The sequence below is a fragment of the Naegleria lovaniensis genome (genome assembly GCF_003324165.1).
Source record: "Naegleria lovaniensis strain ATCC 30569 chromosome Unknown tig028, whole genome shotgun sequence".
NCBI lineage: Eukaryota > Heterolobosea > Eutetramitea > Acrasida > Naegleriidae > Naegleria > Naegleria lovaniensis.
This window is the reverse complement of record NW_025407850.1, coordinates 443455-460287: the sequence shown is the minus strand read 5'-3', so window position 1 is coordinate 460287 and position 16833 is coordinate 443455. Positions and strand designations below refer to the sequence as shown.

General features: G+C 34.2%; 7 protein-coding genes across 7 annotated transcripts in view; 4 read left to right on the top strand and 3 right to left on the bottom strand.

Annotated features, from left to right (window-relative positions):
• Positions 1 to 13: 13 nt before the first annotated feature.
• C9374_006754 (uncharacterized protein) lies at positions 14 to 792 on the bottom strand (the record flags this gene model as incomplete). The annotated part of the gene is made up of 2 exons (XM_044696649.1): positions 14 to 399; positions 651 to 792. The coding sequence occupies 2 exons, from the start codon at positions 790 to 792 to the stop codon at positions 14 to 16; spliced, it is 528 nt and encodes a 175-aa protein (XP_044546899.1).
• A 652-nt stretch (positions 793 to 1444) lies between these two features.
• C9374_006753 (uncharacterized protein) lies at positions 1445 to 3186 on the top strand (the record flags this gene model as incomplete). The annotated part of the gene is made up of 2 exons (XM_044696648.1): positions 1445 to 1537; positions 1666 to 3186. 2 exons carry the CDS (start codon positions 1445 to 1447, stop codon positions 3184 to 3186), a joined length of 1614 nt encoding a protein of 537 aa, XP_044546898.1.
• A 111-nt stretch (positions 3187 to 3297) lies between these two features.
• C9374_006752 (uncharacterized protein) lies at positions 3298 to 3737 on the bottom strand (the record flags this gene model as incomplete). The annotated part of the gene is made up of 3 exons (XM_044696647.1): positions 3298 to 3344; positions 3412 to 3658; positions 3735 to 3737. The coding sequence occupies 3 exons, from the start codon at positions 3735 to 3737 to the stop codon at positions 3298 to 3300; spliced, it is 297 nt and encodes a 98-aa protein (XP_044546897.1).
• Positions 3738 to 3828: 91 nt separating this feature from the next.
• Positions 3829 to 5908, top strand: C9374_006751 (uncharacterized protein; the record flags this gene model as incomplete). The annotated part of the gene is made up of 6 exons (XM_044696646.1): positions 3829 to 3852; positions 3970 to 4097; positions 4145 to 4220; positions 4265 to 4690; positions 4745 to 4877; positions 5079 to 5908. 6 exons carry the CDS (start codon positions 3829 to 3831, stop codon positions 5906 to 5908), a joined length of 1617 nt encoding a protein of 538 aa, XP_044546896.1.
• A 144-nt stretch (positions 5909 to 6052) lies between these two features.
• Positions 6053 to 8527, top strand: C9374_006750 (uncharacterized protein; the record flags this gene model as incomplete). Its single annotated transcript, XM_044696645.1, has 1 exon — positions 6053 to 8527. The coding sequence occupies one exon, from the start codon at positions 6053 to 6055 to the stop codon at positions 8525 to 8527; it is 2475 nt and encodes an 824-aa protein (XP_044546895.1).
• An 88-nt stretch (positions 8528 to 8615) lies between these two features.
• On the bottom strand, positions 8616 to 12008 carry C9374_006749 (uncharacterized protein; the record flags this gene model as incomplete). Its single annotated transcript, XM_044696643.1, has 1 exon — positions 8616 to 12008. One exon carries the CDS (start codon positions 12006 to 12008, stop codon positions 8616 to 8618), a length of 3393 nt encoding a protein of 1130 aa, XP_044546894.1.
• A 277-nt stretch (positions 12009 to 12285) lies between these two features.
• C9374_006748 (uncharacterized protein) overlaps positions 12286 to 16833 on the top strand; it is a gene marked incomplete at both ends in the record, with an annotated part of 4565 nt that continues 17 nt past the window's right edge. The window contains 2 exons of the mRNA XM_044696642.1: positions 12286 to 13200; positions 13383 to 16833. The exon at positions 13383 to 16833 is cut by the window's right edge and continues 17 nt beyond it. Of these exons, the coding sequence (XP_044546893.1) occupies positions 12286 to 13200; positions 13383 to 16833 (4366 nt within the window). The remainder of the gene's footprint in view (positions 13201 to 13382) is intronic.

Sequence of the window (16833 nt, the reverse complement as noted above, 5' to 3'; positions counted from 1 at the left end):
TCTAGCAATACATTTACTTGTTTCTTGGCTTGGAGATGTAATTAGTAGCCAAAGAAGCCAATGTCAATGAAGCAATATAATTAATACGGACATCAAGTCTCTTCAAAGAGTAGAAGCTTAAGAACAAAGTAATTGCAAAGAAGATGACATTGGAAATGAACAAAGCATGTCCGGTAGCACCTAAATCAGCCAACTTCTCCTTTTCACCCATTCCCTTCTTGATGGCTCCCTTTGCTGAAGAGAGAACCTTTTCATAGGAATCACTCAAAACTGGTTTCTTACGTAAATAATAGAAAACATATGCTTTAGAGAGGAAATAAGCTGAAGCGCTAGAAACAGCAAGATAAAGAACAATGGTAGCTCCTGAAAATTCTAGATTCAAAACTCCTTGGAAAAGATCTATTGATGTTATTAAAATAGCAGAGAAATGATGGTTGATGATGAACACGATATTTGAATGACGAGAAAGCAGAATCATCAACGAGTATGTTGTTGTTTCAATGTTGGTAGTTGATGAAGTGTGTTGTTGTTTGTTTCAAGGTCGGTCGATCGATCATCATGAAATTCATTTGATTCACGAATGCCAACAATCAACAATTAGTGGTATTAATAAAAACAATATGATTGCAAAAAACAAAATCTATACTAACATGATGGTAAGAATGTAGTCAACAAAGCTACAAAGTAAAAGAAAAAGTTCTTGCTTGTATCAATCGTTCTTTCTCTTTTGGCTTCCTTCACGAATTGATTCAAAATTTTATCGTCGTCTTTCCTTGCTTGTTTTGTGGCCATTTTTTTGTGCTTGTGATTTTTAGCAGCCCATGAACGCACACGTCATTCTCAAGCTTGCTTTACAAAAATTGAGGAAGGCTTCGTTGGAGCTCACATGACACATATTCAAATGGTTTTATTGTTTCAAATAACAACAGCGTCTCGAGTGCTATCGACTTGATGATGTACAAAAGGTGTCATTGTTTTTCAGAATGACTGAAAAGGCGGTCTTGAGTGTTGCGAACATTCTTACAAACTTTTTCTTTCAAATAACTCTCAATTTGTATCTGGCAATGGTGAATCCCGAATTGCAAAATGGATGAAGAATGTTGAAGCCTAAATCAATATTTGATGAAATGAAACATGATCATTGCTCAATGAGAATGAGTATACCTACTTCTTTTCCTTCTCAATTATTTCATCAAGAGTTAAGCCTTAAACAAAGCAGTGCGTTACAGCAGTATTCTTTGCAACAATCATCTACTCACTACAAGATTGAAAGTCTTTTAGAATGCTCTTCACCTCTGAAGCAATAGGCCTGAACGATGGGGAGGTTGTTGACATTTTGTTGAGCAAGGAATCGGCCTCAGGAATCGTACCGAAGCTGCGGAAAAGCCTTTGCATACAACAAAAAAAATATCCCCAAAATCAATCCTCTCATCCGACCATTAACATGAGCTTTGTATATGACGAATTCGGCAGACCATTCATTATCTTGCGAGAACAAGATAAGAAGCAAAGACTAAAGGGTGTTGATGCTATAAAGGTAGGTTGTATTACCAAAATATAAATCTCATCATCACAATTTATTTCATTCATGTAATAATTATACAACAACATCATCTTCAACAACACCAATTCACTACCATAACACCATTCTCATCATCTATTTAGTCCAATATTTATGCAGCCATTAAAGTTGTAAATACACTCAAGACCTCTCTGGGACCCAGAGGTATGGATAAGATGATGGTGAGTCCCGATGGTGATGTTACAGTCACCAACGACGGTGCAACTATTCTTGATAAAATGCAAGTGAACCACCAAGTTGCAAAACTCCTCGTAGAACTCTCACAATCACAAGACGATGAAATTGGAGATGGTACTACTGGTGTTGTTGTATTGGCAGGAGCTTTGCTTGAAAAGTCTTTGGAATTACTCGACCGAGGTATTCACCCAACAAAGATTTCTGATGGTTATGAAAAGGCAGCTGATATCGCTTGCGAGGAGCTGGAAAGAATTAGTGATAGACTTGAATTTTCTAAAGATAATCTTGAACCATTGTTAAAGACTGCTTCCACTACTTTGAACTCTAAGATTATTAACAAATTCAGAGAAAAGTTTGCCAAGATGTGTGTTGACGCTGTTATGAGTGTTGCAGATATTGATAGAAAGGACGTCAATTTGGATTTAATCAAAGTTGAAGGAAAGACTGGTGGTAAACTTGAAGATTCCCAACTTGTTGATGGTATTGTGGTCGATAAGGAAATGAGTCATCCTCAAATGGTGAAAGACATTGAAAATGCAAAGATTGCTATTTTGACTTGTCCATTTGAACCTCCAAAGACAAAGAACAAGGGAACTCTCGAAATTGACACTGTTGAAAAGTATAATACCTTGTATGAGATTGAACAAAACTATTTCGTAGAACAAGTGAAGAAATGTAAAGACTCTGGAGCAAACTTGATTATATGTCAATGGGGATTTGATGATGAAGCAAACCACTTACTTTTACAAAATCAACTTCCAGCAGTCCGTTGGGTTGGTGGTGTTGAGATTGAATTGATTGCTATTGCTACTGGTGGTAGAATCATTCCAAGATTTGAAGAATTGAGCTCTGAAAAACTCGGTTCAGCAGGCAGAGTGCGTGAAGTCACTTTTGGTACTACTTCCGATAAGATGATTTTCATTGAGAATTGTGCCAATACCAAGGCAGTTACAATCTTTATCAGAGGTGGTAACAGAATGATTATTGATGAAGCTAAGAGATCTATCCATGATGCTTTGTGCGTTGTTAGAAACTTGGTGAGGGATAATCGAATTGTTTACGGAGGCGGTTCAGCAGAATTGGCTTGCTCCTTAAGATTACAAGAAGAAGCCGATAAGGTTACAAATGTTGATCAATATGCTATCAGATCCTTTGCAGATGCATTGGAGTTTGTTCCTCTAGCTCTTGCCCAAAACAGTGGTTATAACTCGATTGAATGTGTCTCCAACGTTAAGGTTGAGCAATTGGAGAAGAAGAATCCACGTCTAGGTGTTGACTGTATGAATAGAGGTACTAGAGACATGAAGGAACAAGGCGTGTTTGAAACTTTGGCCGGAAAGCAACAACAAATGAGACTTGCCACTCAAGTTGTAAAGATGATTTTGAAGATTGATGACGTGATTATCAACCAAAGCACCCAATTCTAAATAAATTATTAATTTATAAATTGTTGAGAAAGCGATTGTATCAAATACATCAGAGCGTAGAATTGAACATGATTGAATTCTGGGGCTTGATTCATTTGTTCAAATGCTTATTTACTCAAAGTTTGTGTTTTGTACAACAATAAGAATGTATTCCTTGTCTTTGTTATCAATAGCAGCATCAAAGAACATGGTTACTTCCCGATTACATTTGTACTTGATACTTACCTGGGGCAATCAAAATTTCATGCAACTTTGTTCTCACTCTCAAAAACGTTAAATCATTTTGAGGATTCAAGTCTCTAACAACAGATCGAGCCTTTGCCACTAGTTGAGTGATGTTTGCTGCGTACTTGACTTTAACATCATCATTCATAAAATCCGATCGGATAGGAATACCTTCGCTGTTGACAATGACAATACCTTCCACTCCTTTATGGGATTTAATTCGTTTTAAAGTTTCATCAATTTCGCTCTGTTCATTGTTGAACCACAATACAACGCATGAATATAATTGTGTCGTCACTGTTGCTATCGAGTGTTGAACCTACCATTGTATTTTGACGTTTTTTTATTGTACTTGTTTGTTCTTGGAAAAGGCGGGAACTGCAAATCACGACAGTCAAAAAATATTAACAACTGAAAATGCCTAAAAAGAAAGAAGAGAAGGTAAGAGAAGGTAAGGCTCATCCAAAGATTGCTATAAGGGAGACAGAACATTTGTTTTATTACGCCAGATAATTATTATCGAAATAATATTGTAATAATTTCTTGAAAAAATTAAAGAAATCCACTCCCGAACAAACGCCCGAGGAACTCAAGTCGCAACTTGATGATTTAAAATTGCAATTTAATTCTGAAAAAACCACTCTCTCTCTTGCGATACAAACGCTAACTAAAAAAGTAGAGAGGAAGTAAGTATGAAATGATGACAATTTATTAAATCCGAAACCAATTCCAGAACGGAAGAATGTCAACGACTGGAACATAAAATTGCAGAATTGAAATTAATCATAGAGGCTAGAATTCAGGATAATGTAAGTGAAATGGATGATCACTCATAATTAATCATGCAACGTAGAAAGCCATTTTGGAACAATTTGATATTGATCGAAGAAAATCCGAACAATCTGTTGAATATTTGCAAAAAGAAAATGATAATTTATTACAAAAACTGAGTGAAGTAAAATATCACTACGAATCAACCATCTCTGAGATCACTCGAACCAAAGATAAAGAAATTATTGACTTGAAGCATTTACTGAACACAACAAGGCATAATGAAACACAAGTAGAAGATATTCAGAAACTGAAAAACGAATTGGAAGAAGAAAATTCATCTTTGAAAAAGCAAATTCGACGACTGAAAGATGAACATTTTGTTGAAATTATGCAAATGAAAAAGATGTTTGAAGAAGAGTTGAAATCTCAAGAGCAAAATTTAATAGAAGGCTTTACATCAGAAAAACAAGCAATCATCAAATCTACAGATGAACATCTAAGTAAGGTAGGGAATTTATATTGAGATTATCATATTTGTTGTCTAATCCAACAATAACAGAAAACACTACAAACCATGCAGAAAAATCAACAATTAAAAGAGAGAATTGAACATAGTACACAAGAGGCTGGAAAAATAATATCTGAAAACAAGAGACTAGAAGAAGAAAACAAACAATTAAGACACGAAACTAGTAGGTATACATGTTGTGCAAATATTTATTACAACAACAATGATTGGTAATTGTTAATATTTATTACAAAAACAATGATTGGTAATTATTTATTACAACAATGATGATTGGTAATTATATAACAACAATGATGATGATTGGTCCAATGAAACCATTCTCTCATTTCGTTTTGTTGTCAATGTTGCATGCAAACCATTTCAGATATGGAGAAAATAGGAATGGATGAAATGCAAAAGAAATTAGCATCCTATCTCAAAACAATTAAATCTCTCTCACAAAAGATTAAAGAAATGGAAGCTCAAAAACACATTGATACACCCACACGAGAAAAGTATAAAAATTATACTCTTGAGGAAATGAAGAATTTGGCTGAAGAAAAAGATTTACTAGTTGCGAGTGCTCGAAAGGAAATTGAAACTCTCAAAGATCGTTTAGATTTGTACAAAAAGTCAATGGCCAAGTATGAAGCACAAATTCAAACCGAAGATGAAATTGGAAAATTTATCATACAAGTCATGAATGATATTAAATTAGGTTATTGGAAAGAGAAGGGTGAAGAAATTCGAGATGCCTACAATAAGAAAAAAGGAGATCAATGGAAACCAGAAAAGGATGTCATTCCCATGAATTTAACCAAATTATCAGTACAAGAGAGAGAAACATTGTTCAGTTTTTTACTTTCCAAATTGCACACATTTGATCGAAAAAACATTCGAAAAGAACCTTCTACGAATGATTTATTGTCAAATCATCAGAATAATATTACGAGTAGTGGTGGTGCTGGTGCTCGTGTTGGTTCTGGTGGTGGTTCTGCAACAAGTAATAATCATCATTCAAGGTCTTCACCTTCCCTATACTCTCCTTCTCAATCTCCAGTGGTTGTAAATACTTCTCCAATCCTTGCAAACAGTGACCATGGTGCAGGTGGTGGTGTTGCGAGTAGTGAGGAATTTACTCTTCCTCCCATTCATTATCATGTGAGTTACAAACAACGACTTGCAGAGTTCAGAAAGAAAACTGAAAAGTATTAAAAGATTTTGTAAAATCAATGAATGAATGAATACATATGGATCTCTGAAATTCCACAACGGATTGATTGGTTGATTCGTTGGGAATTCTGTGTGTAGAAATGTCAATCACCCTCGCCAGTGTCTCGAAAAGGATGCCCCAAAAAAATGAGTTCTCATCATCATCACAACCCTCACAATCACGACGCCAAACGAACCACACCACCAAGCAACCCCATGTCGTCAACACCGCATCAACAACGTCCAGGAATACCATCAAATATTCCTCCACCAAGACAACACGGAGGAGGATATTATTACGGTTATCAACCTTCTCCAAGTACTAGAGGTAGTAGTAGCAGTGGCGGTGGTGATCATCATTATCCACCTCCGAACCATCATGATAATTATCATCCTCACCACCAACAACAACCCTATCATCGTCCTTCTGCATCGTATGAAAACTCTTCAGAGACTTATCATAAACCGTATGGTGGTACTAGTCGCCACTATGAAAGAGGCTCTTCTTCACGAAATTATGATCCATCATCGTCTCATCAAAAAAAACGAAATTATGATCATTACACTCGACGAAATAATGATGGCGGAGGTAAAAACAATTCTAACAAGTATAGAAAGAATGAACCTCCTCCTCTTGATTCTAATACTATCAATTTAAAGGCTAACGATAACAAGGTTCCTCTCCGAAATGGAATTCCAATTTGGAATTTTTCAATTGATCATTCTCAATGTGATATTAAATCCAATGGAGAGGAACAACGAAAACGATTCTTTCAAATCAATGCCAAAGAAGGAACTTTAGAAAATCCTGCTTTTGCATCATTTATTGAATATCATCGATATAAGAAAATTGTTCAATTGAGATTAGCCTATGAAAATGATGTGAAAGAATTACTATTTGATTTAGAAGCACCAAAAGAATCTTTGAATCGATGGTTATTTGAACAGTTATCATCGGTGGATTCATCTCTTGTTGATCCTTTGATTTCATTGAATCATGAATCATTGAATACAATTGAAGGTAGTAGCAGTGGCAGTACTAGTAGCAGCAGTAGCAGTAGCAGTAGCGATACCACATGTGAGTCATCATCATCGAGTAGTGGTACCACTACTACTACTACTACAAGTAACATCACTTCAAGTCATGATCGGTTTGTGCATTCCAACCATTCTCTTCTCATTGAAAAACAATCCACCTCAGATTTTTTATTGAAAAGACCTGAATTTGCATTAGAAAGTGAAGTGTTGAGAGCTGAAATTTATTCTGAAATTCCAAGTCGTTTGAGATGTCGAACCATCAATCAAGCACTCACTTCTCTTGATCATTATTACAAGAATGGATGGGAATGGCTTAAAAAAGTGAGAACCTTAAATCAACCTCAACTATGTGAACAAATTGAACAACAATTGAAACAATTAAGAGATTGGATGAATCACAGTAATACTCAAAGGCAATTATCTGTGTTAGAAGAAAAACAAAAAGAATTAACCAAAAATTGTAGTATTTTATTTAAACAAATTTTGAAGGATCGAGTGGATGAAGTGTGTCGAAGACTTGTGGATCATTCCAAGAAAATTGCAGAATCATTGAGTACAGAACGATTGAAAGAATCATTTACTCAACAATCCATGGATGTTCAATTGGAATTTCATGAACAAGAATTACTTTGTAAAGTAACTTTGTATTCTAGTGATAGTAGTAGTGGTAGTAGTAGCGGTAGTAATAATATCCATATTGGTAATAGTCCTACCCATATTGGTAATAGTCATAACAACAACAAGAACAATGGTAACAACAACAATAGAGATCTCAACAACAACACCAACAATGGAAATGATGAAAAATCATCACTCTCTCTTCAACCCATTGATACATTTAAATTGAATTTAATTCACTATAACAAATTGAGATTACTCTACAAGAAATGCAACACTGAGAGAGATCCAGAAATGAAAGAATTTCAATATAGACTCTATACTCTCATTCGAAGATATCAAACATTCTTTGGAGATTCATCCAGTGAAGAAGGAGCTAATTTTCATGCAGCTCTTCCTGAGAAGGGATTTGATTTTTTGACAAGAGAATTTCAAGTGTGTCATGAATGTTTTGCATCACCTATTAATTGTTATTTTAATTCATTCTGTAGTGCATTTCCAGATACAGATGTTTATTTTGGATCGAGAGGATCGTTCTTTGAATTTAGACCAACACGAGGATTCTTTGAATGTGGACCACCCTATACATTGGAAGTCATGAATAAGACTGCTAGGTATTGTCTCGAGTTATTGAAATCATCCAATGAACCATTAGCATTTGCTGTTTTTGTGCCGGAATGGACAGATACTGAATATGGTAAAATTTTACACCCGGATCATACTCCATTTTGTACGGGACATTTATTGGCTGAACAAGGAAAACACGAATATGTGATTGGAATGCAACATTTTAAAGAGAATGATCAACGATATTGGACTCTTCCTTTTCCCACTCATGTTTATTTTCTTCAAAACGAAGAAGGAAAGAAAAAGTGGCCAATCACACCACAACTGATTGAGAGGTATAAAAAGGTGATGGAAATGAATACCACGAATGAAACGAGTGGTAGTAGTAGTAACAAGTAGCAGTGTATGTCAGTGAAATTAAAACTGTTTTTTAATTATTATTTATTACAATGTTACAAGTGAGCTTGAATCTGCGGATAATTATAAACTACTTTTGAACTACGGCGGTGGTTAATAAATCCCTCAATTGTTGAGTAAGAGTATTACACACACTCTCACTCTCACACTCAACAATGTAGTGCGAAGATTTGGGTAGAATGTTCAGAGATACTTTTGTCTTGTCATCACTGTCCATTGTAGGTGCATTGAGTAATTCCACTTCAGATAATTTGTACAATTCAGAGGGATTTCTTCCTAATAATGATCCAACACTAAAGTAATAATGCGAATCCTCAACCGTAGTGAAAAGAATTCGATCATTGAAGAGATGAATTTTAGCCTTTTCACGAATCACCATGTTGCTCGACGAGGTGGTAGAATTCGAGGAGAGGGCAGAAGTATTTGGAAGAATCATCATGCTACTATTACCACCACCCCCACTACTACTACTACTACTACTTGGTACAATATAAATCTTGACACTTGTGGTTGAAATGAATCTTCGTGTCGATACAACCAATCCATCAATGGAATATTGTGAGGCAATATCAATCAAATTTCTCAAATTAGCAATATCTTTCATCTTTCGATTAATTTCATGAGCAGTTGCTTGCATTTTAGTAGAAGCAATTTCTAAGAGAGGATAATCTGGATGATCTGTAGGTGTTTCTTTCATGATCGCCTTAATTAATAAACAATATTTTACAATACGTTGACATGGCATGATCAATAAACTTGAAATATCCAATCCATCAGTACCAGTCACTGTTTTTGCCATTTCAATCACTTGTTTGAATTTTGGATATTGAGAATAGGCTTGTGGTAGATTTTGATGAACAGTACGAGAATAGTGTGATTGATAATCAATATAGACCTTGAAGAAGGGAATGAATCTTTGGAATACTTGACCCACTGGATGCTCATAGATTTGTTTCTTCAACAACAGTAGTGAACGATTGAGTTCCGAGTTCTTTCTCTTCTTTGAAGGTATTGTACTGCTCTGACCATGATTATTACTACTCTGACCATGATTACTACTCTGACCATGATTACTACTCTGACCATGATTACTACTCATCATACTACTACTACTCGTATCATTCGTGGAACCATGATTCTCACTTCTAATCTCCATGTTCACATTGGATGGTTCTTGTAAAATCTTGACCAATTCTCGATAAAACATTTGTGAACATTTCAAAATATTTTCCAAATCTGGAGGGAATATCTTTTTGACAAATTGTGGACCATCTTGAATTCCACATCCAATAAATTTCAATTGTCCTTGTTGTTGTAAATCATCACAATTACTAATAGGTAACATGAATTCATTAAATAATGTTTCAAGATAATTCTTATATTTAAATTCAGATTCAATTAATTCGAGAATGGAATAGACACGTTTTGTAGTGAGTGCATCGGTATTTGTTGGAGATTGGGTCATGGTTGTTGTGGATGTTGTAGATGTTGTAGTAGTAGTAGTCAAAGATGAAGGTGATGATTTTGTTGAAGATGTTGTTGATTTGGGTGGAGTGGATGTCTTGTGAAGTGAAGGAGATTTCGATTTGGTTGAAGAACTATTACGTTCTGTTTTGTTTGGAGACATGGAACTTGTACTTTCAGTGTGACCAGATGGTGTAGTGGTCATTGAATCACTTGTAGTAGCAGTAGCAGTGGCAGTGGCAGTAGTAGCAGTGGTAGTAGTGGCAGTAGTAGCAGTGGCAGTAGCAGTAGTGGCAGTGGCAGTAGTAACAAAAGTCGAACGAACAACATTACCAATAGTGGTAGTACTACTACTACTACCAGAATGGATGGCATGGACTGTGCTACTACTACTATTACCGTGATCATGACTCCAATCATCTTCACTCACTGAAATGTCTCGTTCTAAATTTGGATTCTGTTTATACAAATCCATAATAATTTTCATGGCTGAATCAATATACTTGTTATTGGATACATTCAATTTCTTTAAATTCTTCAACAAAGTCAATTCATCTGGTAATTTAGAAAGTAAATTGTTAGAAATATCTAATACTTGTAATTGTTGTAATTTGGCAATGTCAGGTTGTAATGCAATCAATGAATTGTTATTCAAATAGAGTTCTTGTAATTGAGTACATTGTAATACATTTTGAGGAAGAATTTCAAATCCATTGTAACTCAAATCTAATACTCTCAAATATTTCAATTTGTTAAAATCATTAAACATGGATGTAAATAAATTTCTAGAAAGATTCAATTCTTCTAAATATGGAAATGAATTGGTAAAATGATAAGAGAGTGAAGTGAGTCGATTATCAGAGACATTCATTTTGGTTATTTTGTGTGTCTTGAATAAATTAAATAACTTGTGTGGAAAGATGGTCAAAGTGAGAGAATTCAATTTCAATTCACTAGCATTGGGTGTTTGTAAAAGTCTTTCAATTTCATTATTGACCAATCTCATATGAGGAGAGGATTCTAATGTTGTGTTGTTGTTGTTATAATGATGATGAGTATTATTATTATTATTACTATTCATATTCATACTCGCACGATTGGTACTTGCACTTCGACCACGTGCTGAGAGAGTACTTGGTGCTGTCCAATGAGAAAGATCATTGGAAGTACTACTACTGACGACGACAGGAAGAGAACCAATTGGTAATGAAGGAATCTTGGTCGTTGTTGTGGATGATAATGACAATGATTTGGAATCAACACCACCACTACTACCAGTGACACCTGAAGAGCGAGATCGAACATGAATGGATTGTGGAGAGGAAGACGATGAATTACCAAATGATAATTTTGGAACTTTGCTCGTCGTTGGTGTAGTGGTCTGCTGCTCACTTGGAGTAATGGTAATCATGGAATGATTATTTTCAGTTGTACTAGAGCATGATGATGGATCTTGTACAGTGTTCTGTAATTCCTCTTCATTGTCTTCATATTCTTCTCCATCATATTCTTCTCCATCATATTCTTCTCCATCATATTCTTCATCATCTTCATCGTCATCCATGAGCAAGGATCCTTGTTGAGAGGATGCCATCATAATTCTCTCTCGAATGATTTGAGCCTTATTTTGTTGATTCTCCTCTCCAACCATGATACGTTTGGATCCTCTCGGAGTGTGAGTAGAGACTTCCATCATGACTGATAAATGTTTGTTGTTCAGTGTGGAAGTTGTTGTAGATTTTAAAGACATGTTGTTGTTATGACTATAATGGTCAGTAGAAGAAGAATCCATATCATTCATCATGGATGTAGTAGAAGCAGCACCTCCATTCCAAGTACCAAGTTGTGGATTTTGAATGAATTGAAGAATGGGAGTGATAAATACCACATAGAATAGATGAAATAATTGATTCAAATAATTGATAATGGGTGATGATGAGTTGTTGTTATTGGCATGATCCTGTTTGTAAGAAGCATCCTCTCCTTCTTGTTGGGACATTTTTCTTGTGTGGTTTAAAAGTGACAGTTGGCTGTCAGACTTTTCAATAATAAATGAAATTGGAAATGAATGGATATAATTGGTTTTTACAAATAATGATAACGACAACTATAATATGGTGAGAAACAATAAACTCCATCAACTGCAATTGTATTCAACCACACATGCAACAATAACAATCTATTCTTGATCATATCCCAGAGACAAGTAAAGTGCTTGTTTCAAAATGCATTGGCGTGCAATGATTTCAAAAAAATTCACAACACGCGCACTGAATATGAAGAAGAACACTACTACGAGGACGAGGACGACGAGCTCGAATCACACGACTCTCTTCCCATTCCAAACACAAGATGTGATTCATTTTGTTCTTCAACATCAAAATGATCCCAATTATTGTTCATGTCAAATTTCACCAAAGAACAACACCCTTCAAAATCAAACTCCTTCTCCTCCTCTTGATCATCCTTCTCCACTCCTTCCATTCACCATTCATGAATCTGATATTCTTAATATTTATTTATTTGGTAGTCGATTGTATCAAACATGTGATTGTTCCGAATCTGATTATGATTTCATCATGATTATTAATTCTCATTATTTTGATGGATCAATATTAATTGAAGGAGAATTATTGAATGATCGAGAATTATCGATTCATGATTGTAATGATCATTGTTCACAATACAAGTTTCCAATCACAACGAGTGGTTATGAATCCATGATCAAGTCAATTACAACTAGTCATTATGAATCCATTCCAATTACAACTAGTCATCATGAATCCATTCCAATTACAACTAGTCATCATGAATCCATTCCAATTACAACTAATCATCATGAATCCAATCATGTCACTCACTCAATTTCACAATCCTATGACGTCAATGTCAATATTTATCATTTGGATTATTTCTTGCATTTATTGAATGAACAATATATTTGGATGATCATGTTATGTTATTTGAAACCACCCTTTAGTGATCGAAAAGAATATATTTGGAAAGAAGAATTTTGTTTAACTCGAAAATATTATAAACCTAATCAAAGTAGAATACCTATATTATTGGGAAAGGATGGAAAAATGATTCAAGACCACGATACCATCCTACTTGATGAAATGACAGTCAGTAGTAGTAGTAGTAGTAATGGTAGTAGTAGTAATAGTAACAACCATTCCATTCCAAAGACAGTCAGTAGTGAGGTAGTAGTAATAGTAACAGTAACAACCACTCCATTCCAAATTCTCTCAATCACACGTTCAACCACTCTGCATGGTCCATTCCCAATTTGGAATATTCTGGATTGGGTGGATTCAATTTAGTGAAATTTAAAAATTCAACACTCACCGACATTTCTCATCATATTGCAAAGGCTAAAAGATTATGGGTTCATGAAGGAGATTATCGAAAAGGTGCAAAGAATATATTACATGCTGTTCGATTTTTGGGAATTTCAAGAAATATTTTAAAATTACATGAATGGAAAAATGATGAAATTATTGCACATTATTTATCATCGAGTCATGAACATGTCATTCATTCAACAACAGAATTTCTCATTAATTTTTCATTTGGAAATGAAGAATGGGAATTTATTTTAAAACCTTATCAATTATTCATTAAGAATATGGAACATGTATTATTTATGAATGATCACCATTCTCGAGAAAGTGATTGTAAAATTATTCACTCCATGATCAGTAATGATTTGAGTCAACAAGTACAATTATTGATTCAAGAAGAATTGCATCGAATTGACAATATGTCTAGTAGTAGTATTGGTAGTAGTAGTAGTAGTAGTATTGGTATTACTTTGAATTCTGTTTCAAATACGAATCACACTATTTTATCCATCTATCCAAAAATGTTAAATGATTTATTGGATTTATTTAAAAAATCAACAACATCAACAACAACAACAACAACAACACTCTCTCATCATGAATATCGTTCCTTAACCTATGAAGTTATAGAAAAACAATATAAAGAACGATTAAGCGAAGAAATGCATGATTTATTTCATTTTACATATATTCATCATGATATGAATTCTAAAGCAATGAACCAAATGTCAAACACACATTCAGTAACAACAACAACGCCATTGAATACCAACACTACCTCTTCATTGAAATCATCCTCACTACTACTGATGACTCCAAACAAACTTGTTGTGAAAAAGAATATCAGTACTTCAAAATCCATTCGAGGTCATCGAAGTAAAAAGATGGTTCATTTAGAGAGAAGTGAATTTGAGTGTAGTTCATGTCCATATACCAATGATGATGATGATGTGCATGATACTACTACATGTAGTCAACATACGAGTAGTAGTGGTAGTAGTGATAGTAGTAGTGGTAGTTCGAGCGGTAGTTCAAGTAGTGGTGGTGAACATGAACATGATCATCTCAATGACTTTTCATTTCTCATGCAATACATTGAAAAGAATGGAGTAGAGTCATTGCGAAGAGATTTCTCCATGTTCATTCAACATCAATCTGTTTATTTCATTCATAATGATCATAACCATATTTCTATGAATACGAGTAGTAGTACGACACATACAAGCCTTTCTGCTCCTATCACTGATTCCTCAAATATTACTACTACTACTTCTAGTATCACTCATAACAACAACAACAATACTATTTCTACTAGTACAACATCAATCACTCCATCTTCAACAATCTATGAATATATTTATTGTACATTGGATCCACAATGTTCACCCATATGGGTTCAGTATACCTCCTCAACACAAGTAGACTCTGTAAAGAATCTTAATACATCACTTCCCATTATTGAGACCAATCCATGTCAATACTGTACCAGTATGGTATTGTTAAAAACAACAACAACAACACCTATTAGTACTACTATGATTGATAATGACACTACTACCAACACTCTTAATCATCACACCACTCCAATCACTTCCTATCAATTGGTTGCAGTGAATCATAAACCAATGATTGATTTATATTATGATGATGGATTAGATAATGATTTATTAGTGAAAAGTACTGATTTAGGTTTTGAAAAGGGAACATTAATTTATGAAAAATTAGATGGATTGACTTGTATGGTATTTCCAAATAGAATTATTCCTCATGATGGTTCTAACAATGATAATTATCATATTAGTAGTAGTAGTAGTACTACCAGTGATACTACTACCACCAATACTGATACTTCAACTACTTTTAATCACACCATGATGTATTCAAATGATTATCTCATTTATTGTCCTGATATTCAAAAGAAACAACGTTTTTTAAAAGATAATAATTGGAATTTAGGTGTTTATAAGAGAGTAGTAGATTCAACATGTCACATGATTCCTAGATTTCATCGTGATGAGACTTGTAGAAATGATATTCTCAATGATGCATTTTGTTCATCATCTCTTTCATCAAAACTCTCCTCCAGAATTGATTTGGAAATACAACAAGAACAACAAGCCTTAACTCGTATCTTTTGGAAGACATTTCATGAAATGGGTGGAACATTACCATCACAGCACATCACAGATTCATTCTTCAAGTGTTATATTTTTGAATTGTGTCTATGTGTGGATGACATGTCTACTACTACTACTACTAGTGGTACTATTACTAGTGGTACTATTACTACACCAATCAATCATGATCGAAAAGAATCATTCCATGATTGGAATGTTTTAAAAAATTTGAAATTTCAAAGTAGAATGCATCCAATTTCAAACTCTCAATCATGGTACAGGTTATATTTACATGGTTGTTATAGAATTTCTTTAAAGAATCATGATATCTTTAATTCCATTCATTCTACCATTAATAATACTACTACTCTAGTTCATGAACATGATATTCATAAGGAATCTCAACACATTGTTCACATTCCTACTCCATTTTTATTCAATTCATTATTTATGGATTATTATTGGAAACATCAACAGAATTCAAGAATACATGAAAATGATACCATTAGTAATAGCAGTAGTAGTAGTAGTAGTGGAACAATTTCTATCAACACAACTAGTGATATGTTCACAAGCAATCACTCTCTCCAACTGACTGTTAGAGATTTTGAAGAATTTCTTCGAACAATTCTCAGAAAATATATTCATCCATTGCATTCAAGTGGATTTATTATTCGAACCAAACAGAATGATCATTCAATAATGAAACAATCAACATCCAAAACACTTGGAATGATTGATACATCCAATCGAATGTATCAATTCATACATCCACAATTAACGAATCTGAAACAAGTTTTGAATTATCCAACTAATCATTTAAAAACAACACAACAACACTTTTTTAACATGTATCGTATGAATCCACAGTGGTGTATGGAATTGATTGAAAGATTTAAAGATCATTCAGAGAAGAGTCAAGATGATCATTCTCCATACTCGAATCATTATTCTTTTAAAATATGTCAAGAGTGTGTGAATGGTATTATTTTAGATACCATTCAATACTTTGAAGTATTATGTCAAAGATCATTGAAAATATTTAGAGAATGTTTAGAGGGTAGTAATATTACGAGTGATGATGATTCAACAATACCGGTATTCAAGAACAGTCAAGAACATGAGACGAGTATTGTTACTGCTGCTTTACATGAAAACTATTTAAGAAAATTATTTATGGATTATGTGAATTCCAAATATCCTAGAATGAAATTCTTCCTTGTGTTCGTGTTGGATTATTTGATGAATTTAGCAGAAATGCAACAAGGTCATTCAAAACCACAATGTACGTATGATGATAAATTGATCTTAGAAGGAATTAAGGAATTTTTCAGTTGCGCCCATCCATCACGAGTACAAACGA